The 22,214-nt window shown below is 41.4% G+C and overlaps 1 protein-coding gene across 1 annotated transcript in view; it reads left to right on the top strand.

Moving 5' to 3' along the window:
• LOC138604635 (endothelin-converting enzyme-like 1) overlaps positions 1-22,214 on the top strand; it is a 56,336-nt gene that overhangs the window by 29,337 nt on the left and 4,785 nt on the right. The window contains exons 8-16 of the mRNA XM_069676592.1: positions 3,337-3,435; positions 3,910-3,984; positions 7,658-7,761; positions 8,706-8,764; positions 10,613-10,664; positions 16,260-16,327; positions 18,349-18,473; positions 20,308-20,373; positions 21,002-21,097. Coding sequence (XP_069532693.1) covers positions 3,337-3,435; positions 3,910-3,984; positions 7,658-7,761; positions 8,706-8,764; positions 10,613-10,664; positions 16,260-16,327; positions 18,349-18,473; positions 20,308-20,373; positions 21,002-21,097 — 744 coding nt within the window. The remainder of the gene's footprint in view (positions 1-3,336; positions 3,436-3,909; positions 3,985-7,657; positions 7,762-8,705; positions 8,765-10,612; positions 10,665-16,259; positions 16,328-18,348; positions 18,474-20,307; positions 20,374-21,001; positions 21,098-22,214) is intronic.

Raw genomic sequence — 22,214 nt, 5'->3', positions numbered from 1 at the left:
CCCCTGGCCCCGCCCCTTAAAACTACTCGGACTATAAATGGAAACCAGAACACTTCCGACACCAAACATTGTGTCACATGCCTTCAGATATCTGCATTTACAGCTCTGGAACAAATAAGAACATTTTTCTCTGGTTCTATTTATAGGTTTGTGTTTGTGTCAAATATTGTAAACAACATTTATCAATACGTCCAAATCAAATGTTCTCCTTCAGGTCTTTTATTTGCAGAAACTGTTGACTGGTTAAGAAAACAAAAGATGCAGAAAAGATGTTTTTCAGAGCTTGAATAATGCAAAGAAAACAAGTTCATGTTTAAACAACAGAATAATGTTTTAACTCAGGAAGAGTTCACAGATCAATACACGGTGGAATAAGCTGTTTTTTAATCACAGCGTTCATGTCGTCACAAGGCTGTTGGGCGACGTTTGGCCGCTCTTGTTCGATGGCTTGTGACGTCCATCTTCCTCTTGATCACATTCAGGAGGTTTCCAATGGTTCAGATCTGGACTGGGCTGACCATGACACGCAGAGAGGGATGCTGATCTAAGGAACATTTGGAGTGGTCTATTATTTTTAAGAGCTGTATCTTTAGATTATGTTGGTAGAGATTAAGGTCAGACCATTTCAGTTGGCAGCAGTGGGCCAAATCTGGCCCTTAAACTATCTCAGTGTTGCCCTGGACAGTCTACAACAATCTAAGTTTATAGGTGTTTACACTGTTTCACTTTAAAAAGAGCATCATTTTTCTGGAAGGCTATAACAAACTCATCTAGCAGAAGGGTTGGTACGGGAATGTACTACTCCTTAAAGATTAAAAGGTGCTTTGTTTACACATTTAAAAAGACTTACAGGCCAAGACACAGGTAATGTAAATGTCAAGCCCCATTTGGCCGCAGTAATTAAATATACCTGGCCTAGGTTCACACTGTTCTTCCCACATTGCTTGTAGACATCCATCTGTACAGAGCTGGCAGGTCCACACAGGTTGGAGACCTCATTATCAACACGAGAGATACCGGACTTGCAGCCAGTGGCCGACGTGTGAAGCCCTGACTGACTCAGCATGAGCAGGAATAAATGAGTCTCAGGAGCTGAGGCTGAGAGGCAGCAGAAAGAGCGGGAACGACGAGGCTTTCTGTTAACCTGAACCACCAATGTAAATGAAGCTTACATTTTAAACCAATCAAAAGACCAATGAAAGTTACCTACCACCAGGAAAACATTTGATTTGGAACAATTCTGCTTGTCCAGTTTACCTTGTACGTGGTACATGGTTATTGTGAGGCAAAGATCCTGAAAATGGTAAATAAACCACGGTACGTTCCAGGTTAGGCCAATAAAAAGGAAGTGCAGGCTTTATTTTTCAGCCCCCGAGGTTTCCCCTTAATCTGCATGAACTGTTTGATTGTGACAGGAAGAAACTTTCCCACTGAAGTCAAAGCGTCCCTCTCAGTCTCTCTGACCTGCACCTGGAAAATAGAGCCGGGTGCCGTGCTGGTTTTGAAATGAAATCGAAATTCAGTGACGGTTGAATGCTTTGACTCGTGGCAAGTGGTAATTACACATTGGAGCATTGAGAATTCATGTTGTACAAGTGACGTCAGTCAGTAACTGTCCGAAATGTGACACTAAGGTGGAAGAAAAAACCACCATTACAGGCGATCTGATCTGATTATATAAATCCATATTAATAACACAAGCAACACAGAAAATCAGAAGCACGTTCTTCTGTAGTGTGTGTTTACTGACTTTATACTCCTTAACTGCAACAATAATAGTCTCAGATTGTTACTATTATGAGCACAAGCTGCCGGGGGTTCCCCACGATGAGGGGGTTGCTTGTGTGTATGACTAATGTGCCTGCTAAATCTCTGATGTTTATTGGCAAGAATCAGGCTCTTCGATAGTATCACAATGCAGGTTGCAGTTTAATTTAGAGTCACATGAACCTAACGAGCATGTCTTTGGACTGTGGGAGGAAGCCAGAGTACCTGGAGGGAACCCACATATGCACGAGGACAACATGCAGACTCAAAGGCCCTCTTCATCCAAAGCAGGCCTCGAACTTGGAACCTTCTAGCTGTGAGGCAACAGCGCTAAGCATAAACATCATTATATAATATTGATATAAGAATATTCAATATCTTACAAAACTGTTTGATTTTTGATTAATCGAATTCAAGGAAAACTGAACAAAGAACAAACCACCAAATACATCAAATCTGAGTAAGTAGTAATGAAATCACAACATTGGCTTTTGCCACAGTCCCTGTCATATCTAACATCATAGCAGGACTGTCAGCTTGCACAAGGTAGTAAGCATGTGCCTGTATCAGTAAAAGTAATTAAGTTTATAGAAATGATTTATTTAAAATCTATTGTTTTCAATAACTGATGCAGTGTCACAGAACATACCGCAACACTGAAGTGCTTCAATATTTTTCTTAGCGCACGAGTGTATTCAAGCTAAAGTAGCATGCTAAGTTGCTCTTTAACATTGAAAAATAAATCTTGATAGTGCATGGACGAATGCCTGTTAATAAAGATGGACAACGCGTCTCCTCTTCCTTTTATTTTATAAAAGAAAAATACCCCCGGAGCAGGCGCTGCCATCTTGGTCATTCAGATCCAGAGTGTGTGCAGTAGAGATCGGCTTGTGAGCTGCAGTATTGACGTCCCACCCCTTCCTCTACACAAAACACACATTTAACTTACTGACAAAATGTGTTGGAGCCGTCAGGTGGGCTCAGTCTGCAGCAGAACAGCTTCTTGTGTCGGTCTGAAGCAGATATTCACGCTTATGGAAAGTTCAATGACTGTAGTGTTAGTGTTAGTTACGTCTCCTCTCGCCGTTCCTCCTCTACTCTGCTACTCGGGAAGAGAACGCTGCAGGAGCCCCATTTGTCAACAGAGCTGTCAATCATGAGGCCACACCCCCTTTTTACAGCATCAAATAACTAATTAAAAGTAAACTTGTCAGAAAAATGAACACTTGGACATAAATCAGCATGATAAGAACTAACTATAATGACAGAAACCATGTTTGAGAAAAATTTATTTGACGTGTATTTTGATTTTATAGTTTGACTCATGTCCCATCTGTTAACATGGAGGAGGCGGGGCTTATTACCTATACTGCAGCCAGTCAGCAGGGGGCGATAGAGAGGGTTTGGCTTCACTTTTAAGGAGCTGTTCAAGAAACAAAAATAATCTTTCATGTGTTTTTTTTCTTTGGCGAACTAAAAGATCATGTTCATAATTGATATTAAGAAGCTGACTGACAGAATATATTTTAAGGGCTTTAAAAAAAGTCTTGTAATCTGATGTCTCTGCAGGTACAGGAGCTGGTAGAGGACATAAAGCACTCCCTGGATCTCCGGCTGCATGAGCTGGACTGGATGGACGAGGCCACCAAGGAGGCTGCCAGAGCAAAGGTTCAGAGCCTCGCTCCGCTCCTGCATCACAAACACGAGTCCCTGCCAGATCCGATTAGTATTTGCAAAGGATTTAATTATTTCTTTGCAAACTCCTTTCTTTCCGGGGGTTTGATTGATTGCTTGGTTAGATGGAAGTGTGTGATAGAATACATCAAGGGCTTGACATTGAGAAGTGCGGATTGCCTAATCCAGATCTCTCTGCGGTGCTGATTTAGGGTCTGCACTGCAAGATATCCCCTCTAATACTTTTACAATCTGAAGTTATAATCCTTTTAGAGGGCCATGCTGAATATAAAGAGCTTCCCTGTAATCCTATTAGGTTGGGTTTGCTTGATTAGTTGATGCGCGTGTGTGTGTGTTTGCTGCCTGCGTCCAAAAAAGTGAGTGTGTATGGATGGTTATTAGTTTCTGTGAGTGGATGTCTGACCAGTTCTCCTCCTCTTCATCACTCTTCTTCTTCTCCTCTCCCAGCTCAAGCACATGATGGTGATGACAGGGTACCCCGACTTCCTGCTCAAACCTGAGCTCATCGATAATGAATATGGGGTGAGTCACGAGCTTCCTACTTTCCAGTCATCCTCGCCACGTACCAGCGCCCACTCGTCACACAAACGCATCCCATTTCCCAGCATCCCTTTCTCTCTCTCTCTGCCTGTAGATGATTTTCCACCTGACATTACCATTCATTCTGGGTAATTCTATTCAGAGGAAGCAAGAAATAGATCATGTGCAGGAGTAAATGAACCCGAGACTGTTTGAATAAACAATAAGTTGCTCCAACCAGGAGGTGTAAGTTAAACCAGGCAGCTCAGCTGTCAAAGATATGCAATCAAGAGTTTGTTGATGGAAAACTAGAGCAGACAGCTGGATATGCTATATATGTATATATATATGTTTAAGCTGCACATCTGGGGACAACTGGGATGAGTTTTTGCTTTAAAGTGCGTGCAAAGGATGGAAGAGTAATCAAGATGTGGAAAAAATATTAACCGCTCGAGTGCTTCACGAAGGTGGGGTTCAAATTAGGGTGCTGTAACCCTGCAGCTCTTAACAAAGTCCTTCTGAAAACAAGCCCGACCTTCCACTGCAGCAGCTCCACTGAAGTACTGGAGATAGTGAATAGAGAGCTGAAGTGCTCATACTTCCTTTTAGTATTCCCCACCCCTGCTGTTATTCGTATGTCGGAGGAAAATATCTTTCCCAGCCTCCGTTTGTAAATCAAACCTGTGATAAGATTATTACATTTGCTGCGTTGTTTAGGCTAACGCTAGAACTGCCTAAAACCGCCAACGGGTAAAATTTACCCGCTATTAGACTGTATTAATTTTCAAGGTACAAGGTTAATTTATGCAGCTTATAAAATGACAACATGACAATGAAGTATACATATAACAATAAACTTTATTTGCAAAGCATTTTCTGAACAAGGTGCTTCACAGAAAACAAACAAAGAACAGCGTCCAGAGACGTCCCCGCCATCAGACTCACCTTCACTCGAGGCACTGAGTAAACCTAATGCCTGATTTACATCCATGCATCTCTTCCTCTTATCCATGTTCTATTGTGTATGACTTGATGAGCAGCTTGATGACACGCAGTAGTAGAAAAAAAGGCGTTGCCATAGCAACATACAATGTATCAATCTAGACGCACGGAATGAATAGCATGAAAATGACGGCGTTCTAATTATGGGTAAATCTGACCCGCTGGCATTTATAGGTATAAATCAATGACTGTATAAATAGATGGACAACGTCTCTCCATCTGCTCCCATTGTACGAAATTGATGCCAAAATAGCCCCTGCGTTAGGCCCTGCCATCTTGCGATGGTGACGTCATACGGAGCCAGAGTCTGCGCAGTAGAGATCGGCGAGTGAAGCGGCCGTAGCCACTTCCGCTAACCCAAACACACACTTAACTTACCGAAAAACAGCAAGGATCCCGCACACCGGCGTGTTTAACAGCAGAACAGCTTCTCTGTGTTGGTCTGAGGTTAACGTTCACAGATATGGAAACTTCAGTGACTGTAGTGATTCTTTTTGTAACGTTTCCACTCGCGGATCGGCCTCCGCTCTGCTCACCCGGAACTGATCGCCAAATTTGTCAACAGAGCTGTCAATCATCCTTTTGACAGCATCAAATAACTCATTAAAAATAAACTTGTCAGAAAAATGAACACTTGGACGTAAATCAGCATGATAAGAACTAACTATAATGACAGAAACATGTTTGAGAAAAATGTATCGGGCGTGTATTTTGATTTTATAGTTTGACTCATGTCCCATCTGTTAACATGGAAGAGGCGGGCTTTATGAGCTATACTGCAGCCAGTCAGCAGGGGGCGCCCGAAATGTTTTGGCTTCACTTTTAGGGAGCTGTCATGTCGGTCTACACACATACAGTTGATGGTATAAATGGCCATTTTTAAAATCTGGCTTTATGTTGACATTTTTTAACAATAGGGGGCGCTAGCGAACACACTTTTAGGAAAAGTCAAAGACTGAGGGGCTTGACTATTTCCTGGAGTTACATCCAATCAAAAGACATCTGTGGGTAAATTTTACCCGTTGGCGGTTCAAGTGTTAAAAAGCTGAAACAAAAAAATTCATTTGAAGTCATTCAGCTTCACATCGAAATGTTTGATTTATATCTATCACTGATTTTAGTGGTAAAAATAACCCTGTGATTAAACAATAAAACAACAAAGTGGCTATTCTGCATAACAAACACTGTAATTAGCAGCTGCAGAAGCCGTCCTTTGGTGAATTAACCACTTTAATCCTTTGTTTTGTAAGTGGTCACCAACGTTTTTTAAAGTCAGTTTAGAATTACAAATCCTCCAGCATGCTCCAGGCATTAGCTGCAGATTTTCCTGCCTCAGTTTGAGTGAATGCTCACGCATATCTGCACAGATTTGTATTTCAGTGTCAAAGTGACGAACTGAAGCACATCTGGCTCTGTGAGACTAAACAAGCAGCAACTTTCCTGTCACTTTAAAGGATGGAGATGTTGCCAAAGCAAGTTACGAGAATTGTTTTGGCAAATGAACAAATCCAGTTTTCAATTTGTGTAAAGTAAACTACTGTAAGAAGTTCTGGAAGTGCTCCAGTAGATCACTTCAGTGGGCGGCCGCAAGATGAGCTGTAATATAACTGCAACAATCTTTCAGTGCAAATGCGCCGAATCATCCAAAGAACATCCACTGAAAGTTCCAGTTTTTGTTGCTAACAGGCTCAGATAGTGATTCAAAATATCTAACAACATTACAGAAATTACCCCCACAGAAAAATACCGTATTATTATTTAGGTAAGATGCTTTTTTTTTCTATGCTGCGTTCACATGGACTCAAGTAGACGGTAGACGGCAAACCGGATATCATTTTAGTGGACGAGAGCAGCACGGTAAAATGCGGTGAGGCCAGCAGAGATTGCCGGCAACGGCCAAAGTGAAAAAATGTAACTGCCATCTCCGCAACAGAATTTAAACCGGATGTTACGTACCTCCCTCACACAACAAGAAAACAGGAGCGATCCTGTGGGCAGAAATATGTGTCAGTAGAAACTGAATTTATTAGTTTGAAACTGAATTTCAATAAACTCGAAACTGAAGGTAATCATCCGAAACTGAAGTCACATTCCACATCCAGTTCTCACAATGAAATTTCAGTTTGCTGAGATACGTCCGGTTGATGAGGAAGAGCAATCGAGTGCAGATTCACAGCACTCCTCTTTGGCCGATCAGCAGCACCTGTGACTTTGATCGTTTCTTTCACTACATGGAGCTTCTGGTAGCTACCAGAGCTAATAATCGCTAATTATATACAGTTATATCATTAGTAATAGTTATATTATTACTTATGGTGGCTACCGAGACCTGCCAGAGCTTCCGCGGTCTATTAGGCTATTACTTGATGATAGCTAGTTTATTAGCTGCTTGCGCTGCGGTAGCTCTGGGGGGCAGGTGCCGCTGTAACGGGGAGCTAAAACCGACTGATTGCCATTGTGCTGGGGTGTCAACGACTTGCTGCTTATACAAGGTTGTTTTAAAAAATGTATTTTAAAATTTTAATCCTGCTAATGACTGTAACTGTTACAGAATACAGTTGCCTTTTTCTGTGTCCTGATGACGTAACGCCGTTGCTTGTATTCCCTTACTCCCCAAGCCTGGCTAACACTGACCATGTACACACTCACAATCTCCTCATGTGTGTGTTTTCAGTTTGACGTGGACGAGAAGACGTATTTCAAAAACATCCTCAACAGCATCAAGTTCAACATCAAGCTGTCGGTCAAGAAGATCCACGAAGAAGTGGACAAAACGACGTGAGTGTCACCTCTCCTCGCGCCACACGAGCTGCGACGGTTTCCTGCCGCCTCCGCTCCCTGACACGCGGAGCAAAGTCATTAAAGAAAGGGTAATGAATGTGAAATCCGGCCCGAGCTCGCGCAGCTGAGGCTCACACCGGACGCTGCGCTGTGAGGGTTTGTGTCTGGAAAATGTTTGACATGCCTAACATGTGTCCTCCAGAACGGCTTTCTGGTTTGACATATTTGTTGATGCGCCTCCAAATTAAAGCAACAGATACCAAATCGACGCATACAGCTTGAGAAAATCCATTTGATTTACTTATCTGTAGCAGCCAGGCAGCAGCAAAGTGCTGTGGGACATGTGGTTCTTTTTCTCTACGCTGCAGCCCTGTGTGTTTGGATTGATTTCCTCTCTGCGATGACAACGCATTACAGTCACATTAGTATTCAAAGGTGCCCAAAACAACTGTATCATTAGCCCACACGCAGCGCCCCGAAGAGTTAAATCCCACAATCCTCCTTTATCACTGAAAAGTGAACCCCTCATCACTCACTCCGTCTTGTCGCCTGGAAATAAAAGAACGAAGCCCTCCTCCTCCTCCCTCCGTCTCTCCGCAGCCCATCAGTCTTTCACTCCAAGAACAACAAGGGCATCTCGCACTTTCAGAGTCACTCATTTGGGGGGATTTTGGGCCGATCGATTGGTCCGGCTTTAAGTGGATTACCATAAAGGAACTGTCCGCGGTTTCATAAGCAGAGGGGAACTTTTTTTAGGTCGTGGGACCACACACATTGAATATTTCTCACCCGGGGGTGCAGAGGGAGAGATAGCAGGAGGTGTTTGGGATTCTGTTCAGGATCGGAGTGTTTGGAGTAGGTAGATTGGTGATTCGAGTGTGTGCATGTGTGAGGATCCCAGCTTCAAAACGCTGTTTGTTTGACACTGTTTTTCTCCTCAGGTGGCTGCTCCCCCCGCAGGCCCTTAATGCCTACTACCTCCCTAACAAGAACCAAATGGGTGAGTGCGTGACTCGTCCCTGCACATACTGATATTTGTCTGTCATCTCCACACACACACTTAATCTTCCCCCCATTTTCATTCTGCGCTACGACCTGGACTGTGCATTAGTTACACACAATTACACCGTGTTGCCGCCTGTTTACAACAAGTCAAACACGGCGGACGCTTAGGAAAAGAGCGTCCAAACATCCTCATATCATATTCCCTCTCATCACTCACTTTCTCCTTCCATCTCCTCCTCACATACTTAATACCGCCCTGGAGGAAAAACAAGCAGGAACACCTTCTCGAGTTTTAACAAATCTGGCCTCCCTCCCTCCCTCCCTCGCCTCCTCGTCTGCTCCCAGGATCGGCCGGCTGTCTGTGTCAGCCCGCCTGCTGGATTAAATCTCTCACGGAAAAATCGATGGTGTGCTCTCGAGCGGATGCTAGAGGACAGTAGGAGTCAGGCAAACACAGTCAGTGGAGCCCCATGGGTCATGTGCTTTAACCCGCACACATTATGTGTCTCACTAAGTCCTCACTCCTCTGCTCCGTAATCATTTTCATACTTTCTCTTTTTAAAAAATCTAATGAATAATGCCACCTTTAGTTGTGTTTCCATCTTCTTGGCTTCTTTTATTTCATGTCTTGATTCATGTTACTTTTGAAAAGGGGTGCAACGTTTAGTCGATTGTTATTGTAGGCAAAAATCGATGACAGAAGTAGCTGCCAACTAATTTAATGTCGATAATGAGGCGGTTACGTCATCAAGAGCGTCTTTCATGCTGTTGTCCGGAGCTGAGTTTGTTCAAGGGTGAGACATCTCACATCCTTGCTCATGCAAAACAGCGACCAGGAAGCGTCAGGTAAACAAAACCGGTGCAACACCATTGCGTCCTAAAGCTTGGGAGCATTTCACCCTCAACGCTGCAAAGAAAAGGATCGCCTGTGAGATCGGTAAAGCCGACCTTGTTTATCACAGAAACAATTCCGTAAAGTTTATTAAAAGACATATTTTTGCTCTGAATAACCATGACGTGGATATCTGAGAGCCTTCCCAGACTTATTAAGATGTTGCTGAGTATCGTGAAATACCATTAACATATAAATCCAGTAGGGTTGCCTCCCAAAAAGTCAACAGTTGAAGTCATCAGACCTGCACTTTTGTTTTTCAGCTGCGTCATTGTACACAGAGCAAAGTGAGAGGCCTTCAGTCCTTCAAAATACCAAAATACCAACGTCTTCTCTCCACAAAGAAACAGGCTTAGTCATTAAAAACACTCAATATAGCAGTTTCATGTTGAAAACCAGTGTTTCTCTCGTGCTCTTCTTCGGTGGTCAAAGCACATCGGGGGGGGGAGTCCGTGAGCTGAGCTGCCGCAAGCTTGTTTGAAGGTTCTCCGCTTGTTTTTCTGTTTGGACTTTCAGTGTTCATTGTTTTTACTGCAGCCGAATTACCCACAGAGGTCTCCCCCTCCCCAAAACAAACTGACCTGGTTATTAAATCTATTAAAACACTACAGAAAGCTGTTTAACGTTAAAAATCATTGTTTTTATAATGACCTTTGGCAGGGCTTCAGTGGCTGTGAGCCGAGCTGCCACTAACTACAGCTCTTTAGCCTCTTTAGCTAATGATGTAACTTTAGAAAGTAGTTGGCTGGAAAGGTTCAATGTCAGGCCAACAGTCGACCCTTAAAGAAAGTTCTGGTAAACATGTCTTACAGGTAAATCAGAAGACTCGTGTTGGCTGATATAGGATGTTAAGCTGACCCTTTCCCCCCCTCATATTCAAACCAGAGTGTGTAATGTTCATAGATGTTGTATTTCCACTTCCCTCATGTTGTTTCTTTATCCCTCTTCCAGTGTTTCCCGCCGGCATCCTCCAGCCCACTCTCTACAACCCTGAGTTCCCTCAGTAAGTAGCCCACCTCCTGCCTCTCCCTGCTGCTGCCCGTAGGGAGGCAACAACATCCCCACCGCCACCACAACAAAGGTCATTAAAGGCTACGTTAGACTGGCAAGCTTGTGCTTCCCTCAAGTCCCAGCACGCCTGATTAAACCAATTTAACTACCCACCAAGAGCTCAATTACTGAACAAGGTCCCGCTAATGGAACAGGTGTCATTCAGAGGTTGCCTCCCTAAATTTGAGCCCGTCGAGTAATTTGATGGTGCATGAAAGCAGAGAGCCTCCCTGTCTGTTTCTCATTTCTGCCTCTCAAATAAGCCCTTCGAGTTGATGAATCCGTGCTTAAGAGACACAAAACCATTCATAACTTTAAATTAGTCATACATTTAAATCAGAATACAAATTATTCCTCCTTCAGTTGTTTTTTAGATAGAAGTTCTTTGTGTTTTTATCTCGGCTCTGACAGGCACTTTGTACGCTGCTGATAAGCAAAACATCCTCTTGTGATAATATCTAGTATCTTTAAAAACACACTGAGCGGGGATGCTGATGCAGAAACAACACCTACTTTAAAAAAGAAAGATGGCGTAAGTACAGGAGTTTTTGCATAATCCATACTGCATAATTTACGTTGGCTTATACATATTAAATATTATATCCACTTATCCTCGGTATGCTGAATGGTCAGATCTGAATTTTTGTGTCTCAATTTTCCCGGGCTGATTTGAGCAGGTGGAATTTGAATTTGTTAACATAAAAAAATATGTATATGTTCGGGCTGCATGATATGTCGTTTAACAATCGCAATCATGATGCGCTCATAGCACATAAGTGAAACACGTCAAGCTGCTACTTTATTGTTGCTCGCTGCAAAATGAAAACTTACAGACAAAGTTAATTTGATATCACATTAGTGCAGCTCTGCACCAGAGCACAGAGTGAAGCCTGTAAACATGTGACACTGCTGCAGTCACAGATCATGTCTGCGGGTTGATCGAGGCAGACATGATGTCACGCGAGCTGGCTGAGTGAGTGTATTTCGGTAATCAGCAGCACCTTATCCCGGTGCTGGTTAACGCTGTGGCTACATAAACAGACTGTTCACGGAGTTCAGGTGTTTACTTTTAGGTTGGTTGTTTAGGTGAGGTTGTGTGTGCTGACAGGAAGCAGGAGACCCGAGTTCTTGTTTCAAAAAGTTAAACATACATTGGAACACTGTTAGAAATGGTTGATGACATACTGTATAGCCCATCCTAAGCAACTGCAGCCCACAAGTCTGTTTGTCTTTGTTCTTTATCAGAATCAGAATCAGGGTTTATTGCCAAGTAGGTTTGCACATACAAGGAATTTGTTTTGGTGATTTTGGTGCACAACTATTAACACAGAACTAGAATAAAAATAAGAAAATAGAATAAGATAAAGAAAATAAGCAATAAGAATAAAAATATAAAAAGCATCTTGTTGATGAGGCTGGCAGCAGAAGGGAAGAAACTGTTCCTGTGTGGGAGAGAAAACAACGCGCACCAACACACCGAGGCAGCCATCCGCGGCGCCATCTTAGTTTACTTTTATAAAGAAACGTGTCGCTCCTCCTGAACTTGCTCTACTTTTTCATGCGGGTGTCAGAGTCGCTGAACCAACTGTGGTAAAAGTAGGAGGGGTTTGTTTTGTTAGTAGAAAATAGAATCCAAAAGTCCCAAATAAGAACAAATATTGTTAGTTTTTTATATGGACATGAAAACACTGCGTTTATCTGGTATTATTTAATCTACTTTTTAAGATCGAATGTCCATTTTTTCCAATATCGTGCAGCCCTAATATATATATAATATATAATATATAATAATACTTTTTGAAATTGCACAACCTGAAACTGAGCACTGGAGATTTCACTGAGGGGAATTCACACCATGTATATTCTGATAGATGGTTTTCAAAGTGAAATATTTCAGTGCTATAAATTAGGCAATATTCAAATCTCATCATTAGGTATTCAAGAGTGGTTACATTTCTAAATTAGGTATTCAGTTGCTGCTGAGATTTAAATCACCATGGCAATTATTTGCTTCTTTTCATTACTTTGAGAATATAAATGAGTTTAAAAAAAAAAAAAAATGTAACAAAGAAGCCAAACTTTTCAAGTGTTAAATGTGGTCATGAAGATTACACATTTGCATTGAATTAGACATTCAAGGCAAGCCTTAAATCCTGGACAGCTTTCAGTGCTTTGTATGTGCTGTGTCAACGCTTCAGAAGTCCAAAGAAATAGAAACAAATATGAGGTTCAGATGAAGGAAAACAGTCAGATGAGGTCTAATCTTGAAGATTTTAATTTAAATAAATGTCTGTTATCTATGAGGAAAGAGGTAACACAATGGTGATTGAGCCTATGGCCCACTGATGAAAGCCTTTGCATTTGCAGTATTACAGACTGGGTGTCACAAGCAGCGCCCAGTTAGTGACGTGTTTTCCATCAGCCAGCAGTGGTTGGTCTGCCAGAGAGGGTAGGCGGAGCTAAGCGGCTGCTTTTCCGCTCTCTGCAAGTGTTGTGAGTAAACAGTAATCTACTATGGCTGAACAAACAAAGAAAAGATGGATGACTACAGATACAACTTCAACAAGAAGTGAAAATCCAAAGAAAAAGAAACAAACTCGACGCTCAGATGAAGCAAACAGTCTGAAAAGGAAAGCGACTGTCAGCCAGGAAAATCAAGAGTTACAACCGGAGCCGACCGTGGACGTCACACATGCAGCACTGTCTGGATATCTGGGAAGTGTGCTCCTGCAATTACCGTTAATCGCCACAGGTGGCGCCAAAGAGAACGAAACTGAGATCTTCGAGATTACAACTTTATAACTTTTAAATGTGGGTTAATGCAACTGAATGAGAAAGCTGTTCATTGTGCACTTTTGATTTAATTTGATTGTGCAAATAACACCATCCTTAAAGAAAACATTGGTAGCTAAAAAGGCAAGGTTTATTTATTCCCCAAAATATATATAACAATAAAATATAGGGACATTAGCAGTACATTACTATCTTGGATACACTCAAATGTGTGAATGTAAGAAAATAATTGGGATGAATTACATGTTGCATCCATGCGTCAACAGAACTGAACAGCATGAATTCAGAAACATAATTGCTGTCTGGAGGGTAGAAAATAAACCAAAAAAGTTTCAGTGTTGTTTGAATAGTGGTCAGTAGGAAACCGATGCCATGCTGCTCCGAGTAATGTGCATGTAAACAACTATTTTTCCGCCAGAAATGCTCTTTAATAATCAAAGCTATTCACTGAGGAGCAGACCTACTGCTGCCAGTATTAAGTATGATTCTAAGCCAATACACACAGCAGAGTCCAAATAGCTGCACCTCCTGCGTTTAGAGCGACTCCTCTGAGAAACACACACAAAAACACACACACACACACACACACACCTCTATTAGCAGTTTGTGTACCCAACATTAGCTCACACTGCTACGTCTTCATTAGACGTGATCTCTACTATTTCCACTACCTGCTTCCATGCATGCTAATCAATACTAATTAATGATGTAGTTAAGGCTGTGTGTGTCCGTGCGTGTGTGTGTGTACACCTGTCCCCTTAAAGTTATTACTGCAGTAGCCCTAACCTCCCATAAACTCTAGCGCTCTCATTTCCACACACACACTTACACACACATACACACCTCCACTATCACGTTGAGTATAATGAAGCTTCAATCAGCCTGTTAGTTTAGCGGGGGAGTCGGTGCCCTGTGTGAGGCAGCGCATCGACTAGCTGTCAGAAAGTCATTTTCAGACGTAGCCATGTGAATAGCCCCGAGTCTGCCCTCTCATCGCTCTCCATATCTGCATGTGTCGCAAAGACAGCGCTCCAGCTCGACCAGGGTCAAGGAGAGGTGGAACGACATGCTGCTTTTATGGAGGAGGGGGCACATGAGGGTTGTCGGCCAGTGGGTGCATAGAAAGGGCTGGGATGTTTTCATGTTGCTGTATTTTATAATAAAAACTTTGGAAATTGTCATTTATGATCACCGTACTAGTTTTTCCTCCGCTCAGAGAGGAGTGCCATTGAGCTTCTTTTCGCTCAATAACAATTCGAACCACAAGGCTCCAAAATTAGATCCCAAGTGCAACTTGTGTTTCATCTAGTTTTGCTGAGCTGAATTAGCAATGAGGAAAATGGGACGAAACAAGAGAAAAGAAAGCCACAGAGCGGACTTTAATGACTCTAAGAAACTTAAAATCAATCTACAGGCATACTGCTTTGTTCTGCAGGGAGTGGATATGCATACAGACTTTGCTTTGGGTATATGGGGGAGCAAGTAATGCAACACAAGGTAGCATTTTTAATTAGATATTCCATTAAAAACTTTCAATACCTGTAATTTCATGATAAGTGGAGCCACACAATTATGAAGCTGTGAACAACATGCTTAGTTTAGCTTAATGATTGGAAGTGGGGGCTGCACGGTGGTGCAGTGGTTAGCGCTGTTGCCTCACAGCTTGGTCACTGGTTCAAACCCCGGTTTGGGCAAAGTTGGCCTCACTGTGCGGAGTTTGCATGTTCTCCTCATGCATGCTAGGGTTCCCTCCAGTGTCTCTGGATTCCTCCCACAGTCCAAAGATATGCTTGTAAGGTTAATTGGTGACTCTAAATTGCCCATAGTGCGAAAGGTTGCCTGTGTTTGACTGGCGACCAGTCCAGGGTGTAACCCCGCCTTTCGCCCAATAACAGCAGAGATAGGCTCCAGCCCCCCACGACCCTGAACAGGATAAGCGGTATAGATAATGGATGGATGGATTGGAAGTGGAGGTAAACAGCTAGCCAGGCTATGTCCAAAGCTAACATAATTAGCTTTTTTCGCCATCTTATTTATTGATCAGATGCAAGAGTGGCATCTAACTTCTCATCTCTATTTTGGCAAGAAAGCAATAGTCTGAATATGACTTTTAATCACCAGTATCCAAGTTGAAACAGATGCAAAGGTAGAGTATACAGCAAAATCTAAAGCTAACATTAGCTCACATTAGCTAACGTTGTTATCCTTTGGTTATATGACACCACACCAAGGTATCGTGTGAGTTCATTAGAGCTGGAAATGGTGTAAAAAGAGGGAATAGGCCAACACATATTACCTGGAAACAAAGCCATTATAAAAACAAACAAAAAGCCAAACCTCAATATGTCTTTTTTACATTCGTGTTAAGCCTACATATTTAAAAACAACCTATGCCATCACCATTATGTAAATCCTGTGCGCACATTTGACAAAGTAGGAACAACTCTTCAAACATGCAATAAATAACCACAATATGTAGCCAGATGGTGTCTTCTACAGATAAACTTCCAAGCAGATTTCCTTTATCATCCATGTAACATGAGTCCCTGAAGACATTCTGCAGATAACAGACTCATGGGCATATAGCCTCTTACTGTGCTTATTGCTTATGAATTCAACCTTTCATGTCACTCTGTATGTCTTTTTTTTCAAATATTCATAGTCTTGCTTCAAGTACGACTTTTCAAGCACCTGTAGCTAACACGAAAGTATTAGTTTTGTGTAATGTTCCAATTTCTGTCCGTACTTCTGCCAGGTCTCTGAACTATGGAGGAATAGGAGCCATCATTGGCCATGAGCTAACACATGGATATGACGACTGGGGTAAGAATGAAAACCCATAATCCAGGGAGACAATGTTCACACACTCACACATTTTCACCGCTTGCATTTACTCCTGCAATACCACTGACTATTCAATTTCCCAGAAAGAGCGAAAGGTTTTCTAATCTAATATTTTTTCTAATTTATGACACTTGTATAATGCTGCAACTGTGCAGAAAAGACTATTTTGAGCCACAATCTCCAACTTTCATTTCCAGTCTAAAGTGTTGCCCTTTATGATACATCAAAGTAATATAATGAGTGTTCAAAATTTCTGCCCGCAATCTACCCACTGCTGGAAGAACTGTGCGGTTTGTGCACTTCCTCTGACGTCAGGGTGGGAGGCTCAATTTCATACTGCAGTGTTCAACTGTGTAAGTTGTATTAACGCTTGGAATCTGACAATTTCTATCCTTTCACTGCTTATTAGTGTTTGAAAAGTTTGGAAAAATCCAGAGGTACATATTTAAAAGTAAAACAACATATTTGATAACCTATTAGCTACCATGAGACAACAACGTATGTTTAAGAGTTTAACCACCTAATATCTGACAATAAAAATGTTATCTTACCCCTTTTTATTGTGTAGTATAACACTATCAACTGGTAATGTTAGCATTCAACCACATCCTAGCTAACATTACTATAAGCTAATAATTTATAACACTATCGAACAGTAATTTTAGCATTCAACGACTTCCTAGCTAACATTCGTGTAGCCTAGGATTTTATAATACTATCAAAAGGTAATGTTGGCATTCAACCATTTCCTAGCTAACATTACTGTAAGCTAGGAACAATAACACTATGACATGGTAATGCTAGCATTCAACAAATTCCTTGCTAACATTACTGTAAGCTAATAATTTATAACACTATCAAACTGTAATTTTAGCATTCAACGACTTCCTAGCTAACATTCGTGTAAGCTAGGAATTTACAACACTATTGAACGGTAATGTTATCATTCAACCACATCCTAGCTAACATTACTGTAAGCTTGGAATGTATAACACTTTCATATGGTAATGCTAGCATTCAACAAATTCCTAGCTAACATTACTGTAAGCTAATAATTTATAACACTATCAAAAGGTAATTTTAGCATTTAACCATTTCCTAGCCAAAATTACTGTAAGCTAGGAATGTATAACACTATCCCATGGCAATGCTAGCATTCAACAAATTCCTGGCTAACATTAGTGTAGCATAGGACTTTATAATACTATCAAAAGGTAATGTTAGCGTTCAACCATTTCTTAGCCAACATTACTGTAAGCTAGGAATGTATAACACTATCGAACAGTGATGCTAGCATTCAAAAACTTCCTAGCTAACATTCGTGTAAGCTAGGACTTTATAACACTATCAAAAGGTAATGTTAGCATTCAACAAATTCCTAGCTAACATTACTGTAAGCTAATAATATATAACACTATCGAACAGTAATTTTAGCATTCAACCACTTCCTAGCTAACATTCGTGTAAGCTAGCACTTTATAACACTATCAAAAGGTAATGTTAGCATTCAACAATTTCCTAGCTAACATTACTGTAAGCTAATAATTTATAACACTATCAAACTGTAATTTTAGCATTCAACGACTTCCTAGCTAACATTCATGTAAGCTAGGAATTTAATGTTATGTCTTTCTTATTGTGTAGTATAACACTATCAAATTGTAATGTTTGCATTCAACCACATCCTAGCTAGCTGTGAAGCTGCTAAACATTAGCCTATGTCTGATGGTAGGTAATGGATCATCAAATATGTTGTTTTAACTTGAAATATCGTCCATTTTTCCTCCATTTTTTCTCTATCTCAGAGTAAATTGGCCACCGTGTGAATATCAATGGTCAATGGTTTGACCACTGAAGCTACAAAACGTAGAGGGTGACTGGTTGGGCAGCTCTTTGGACTATAAAGGAAAGTTGCAGATTGTGTTGTCTCCATGCTAACACTGCCATCCCCCCTGCCCTTTTGCCCTTCATCTTAGTGATGCAATGGTTCATGTCCCTAGGGGGCCAGTACGACCGCCATGGCAATCTCAAACAGTGGTGGACAGAAGAGTCCTACAGAAAGTTCCAGACGAAGGCTGAATGTATCGTCAAGCTCTACGATAACTTCACTGTTTATAACCAGAGGGTGGGTGGAAACACGCACACACACACTGCACAAGTCCTGACTTGAACATAAATCTACATGATAAATATAAATCATTTAGTTCAATGGCTTTGTGCCATTCTGGACCTAAGCTAACAAACAAATATGTGTGATTACATGTAAAAGTTCTCATGAAAATTCCACACATTGAAGTATTTCCTTTAACAGAACTCTATGGAAGGCTTGTTGTGGTAACTGACTGGTGTTTACAGCAGCTAATTGCACTGAGGTGTGTTACCAAAACAATGCTAACTCACTTCCTAGCTTGTTGAGCCTGCAAACTGGACAGTAAATAGTTGAATGAATAGTCATGTTGGAGTGACTTAAAAATTCAACAATGTGTTTCACTTAAGACAAAATTACTTTAAGTGTACGCCTGTGAGCACAGGATAAGCTCTCAACATTTTAATGTTTCCAGAAAAAGAAAGTTTCGAAGCCGTTTTTTGTGTGTGGAACATACCAGAAATAAGGTCTGTGGTTAACACAAGCTGAAGGGATTTTTAAGGTCAAGCTGAAACAGCATTTCGAGAGTATCTAGCTTCCGTATCGTGACGTCTTTCCGAGTGAAACAGGACGTGCAGGCGGGACATATCATTAGAGGGATTTGATTTGATCGTTGAGAAGTGGGCATAGCCAGATGTTCTCCACAGCGCAGTAGCTAGCTAACTGACCGAGCGTTCTTGGTGCTCTGCGGCTAAATGTTGCAGATTGATTGGCTGAAATTTTTTGGTGCTAACTTACGTAAGCACGCGTGAAATTTAGTTTAACAGGAAGAAAAAATGATCGGATTTTGATATAAGAATACGAAGAAATGGATTTTCTGTATTTTTTTTGGCCTATATTGTCAAATAGATGCACAATATTACCGGGGATGTGATCTAAAAGGATTAAAATGACATTTTTCGTTTCAGCTCGACTTTAAAGTATTTTCCATAACATTTAATACATCAGCAAATACCAAACTTGTGTCCTTTCTAGCGTTATTGACTATAAAATAGCTGTTGCTAAAAAGTACCTGAATCAGACTGCAGAGGTCATTATAACCTCATCATGAGAGCAGGGACAAGTTGAACGCTAAGTCAATATTAAAGTTACCGACCTGTTGTAGGTTCAGCCTAGCGTTAGCTTTTTACTTCTTGCATTTGCATTTACGCTACAAAAACCATACAAGCTGTGTTCATTTGTAAAGATAATTTTGCTTTAAATAATGTGCAAGTATCAGATTTTTTCTTATTTTCTGCAGTCATCCAAAATCCAATAGAAATACCCCATTTGCTTTAAGTCCTGCGGGGCACAAACTTCAATGTTTCAATGTTTCAATGTCAAGCAATGTTTTGAGATGTATTATGGGAAATGTAGGTTCCAATGTGTTTGGACCATTCTTGACCACTTGTAGGAACTAAAAGGCTTACATTTATTGTTTATCTGTTTCTCCCCAACATGCCCTCGGTTTAAAGAAGTGCATTACTAAATGTCTCTCATACAATTTTAATGGATTTCTTGGAGAGTTTGTGGTCAGGTGAATCTCATGATTCATTTTTTATTATTAATTCATAAGACAAGTTAGCTGGAAGCAACTTCAAACTGATTGGTGTTGTATAAATCCTAGATTGATTATTTATGTACGTACATATAAGCACAGAGTATGTGGCACCATTAAAGGTAGTTTTTGTGAAGTTAGATGATGCATTAATTAAATTAAGTCTTCCTCTATCTTACACCGAATAACAAGAACAATGCACTCTCACTCGTGTGGTAAAAACATTGAAATTAGCCAACATCTGTCCTCTGAGTCCTTTCCTCTGTGTGTGTCCAGGTGAATGGTCGTCTTACGTTGGGGGAGAACATAGCAGACATGGGAGGGCTCAAGCTGTCGTACTATGTAAGTGTTCTTCGATACCATCATCGTTCAAATACTGTGGCTCCACAAATCTTAAGTGAGTGTAAAGTGCCTCTGTCCATTTCCTGGTCTTTCTCTTTATTCTCTCTTTATTCTTCATAAACCACTCAGCTCTATTTGCATGTAAGTAAAGAGCAGACGTGCAGCAGAATCAAGATAAAAGATAAACTGCTTTACTTCTATTCCCTTTCTCTACTTGTAACAGTGTGCGTGTGTATGGACAGCAGAGTATCTTCTATGCTGCATAATTCAATTCCATACTGAGCGTGTCAGTGGTCTATATTGAAGGAAGGAGTGTTTTGTGCATGCAGAAACAAAAGTACAAAGGGAATGAGTGAATGCCTTTAAATAAATGATGATATCAAAATGCAGCACTAGTGTCACCATGCCTGCAGGGCATGTCAATCAGTCACACTGAAAGAATGAAAATTACAAGTAATTCAACACATTTCAGGAATTTCTGAAAGGGGAGACAGTAAATGTGCCGCTTGGTTTCAGATTTTAATTTAACGCGACGCTTTTGACGCGAGGTGAGGGTTCATAAGTTTGTTTGTATCCCCTGTGTTTCATTATTCACTGCCTCCGCACACCTCTCTCCCTCCCCGTCCAGGCGTATCAGAAGTGGGTGCGGGAACACGGTCCGGAGAGGCCCCTGCCCGGCCTCAGATACACACATGAACAGCTGCTCTTCATTGCTTTTGCACAGGTACAGAAACCTTCCAGTAGTTTCACACTTCCTTTCATTTCATCAAAGCAACTGGAAACCAGAAATCCACTATAACTTTGTAGCTGTGTAATAAAGGGTCTTGTGTACATAATATTAAGCATCTAAATAGTATTTTAAATTAGCTTCGATCCAAGTTTGAAATTTTGTCATTTAAGTTTCTGAGTAGGTTTGAATTAAGTCAGGTTGTTCTCTGATATTTATTACATAATTAACTATGCAATCCAAACATAGGACAAGCCACACGGCAGCTAATCGGCTGTTTACACCCTGTGTTAGCATCGTCTGCAGTCAAAACAGTGACAGTTGTGGTTATTACTGATGGCCGTGGATCCTGAGTGTTGACCGCAGGTGTCGAGCGTCACTGGGGAAAACTTAGCTCTGATTCTTAGAATACATCTTCCGATGCACATGAACACATCTTCAGTCATGTATCCTGGGGCTCATAGGGTGTTCAGACGTCCTCTCCCAGGCGACCCAGCCGTGGTTGATCCGGCCACAGCTTGTGTTCATGCAGCGCTCACTCATCCCCACAGGCCTTCTCTCCGGATCCAGAGTCATCTTGAGGCTTTTTCAGCTGCTTCTGTGATGTTCTTCGTGGCCCTGCTCCTTGCCAGTCCTCTGTTGCCCAGCTCGCTTAAAGGGCCAGTTCGCAGTCTCGTTCAAAATCGCCAGGTTTGAAATGTAGATGTAAATGTAGAGGAGTGCAATGCACGCTGGGTGTAGGAATGTAGAATGGGCGAAACCACGAGCTGTTTGTACAACTTTCTCCACAGCTACGGCTCCAATTTCAAATATTATTACTTCTATCGATTACAGAGAACACCAGCTTTGACTGACAGCGGCTTTTTACAGGGGAGAATTTCTCCTTTAAAGGATTTGTGGAGTGAGTACCCCACAAAACCTCTGAAGCCTACCTCCATGAGATTTATATTTCCAGCCCTGCGTGCAACAATTAGTGACTAGTTAATCGTACTTGGTCCTCTTCCTTTCGTGGGCGTCCTCCATACGGTCCTCCCACAGCAGTCAGCTCCACGATGATGATCTGATCTGTAATAATGTAGCACTCACTAAAGACACAGAGGCATCATTTAGCCTT

The sequence above is a fragment of the Semicossyphus pulcher genome, unplaced genomic scaffold (assembly GCF_022749685.1).
Source record: "Semicossyphus pulcher isolate SPU_LCO1_2020_fin unplaced genomic scaffold, fSemPul1.0.p SCAF_26, whole genome shotgun sequence".
Classification (NCBI taxonomy): domain Eukaryota; kingdom Metazoa; phylum Chordata; class Actinopteri; order Labriformes; family Labridae; genus Semicossyphus; species Semicossyphus pulcher.
The sequence above is the reverse complement of the archived record's forward strand: the minus strand, read 5'-3'. Positions and strand labels throughout refer to the sequence as shown.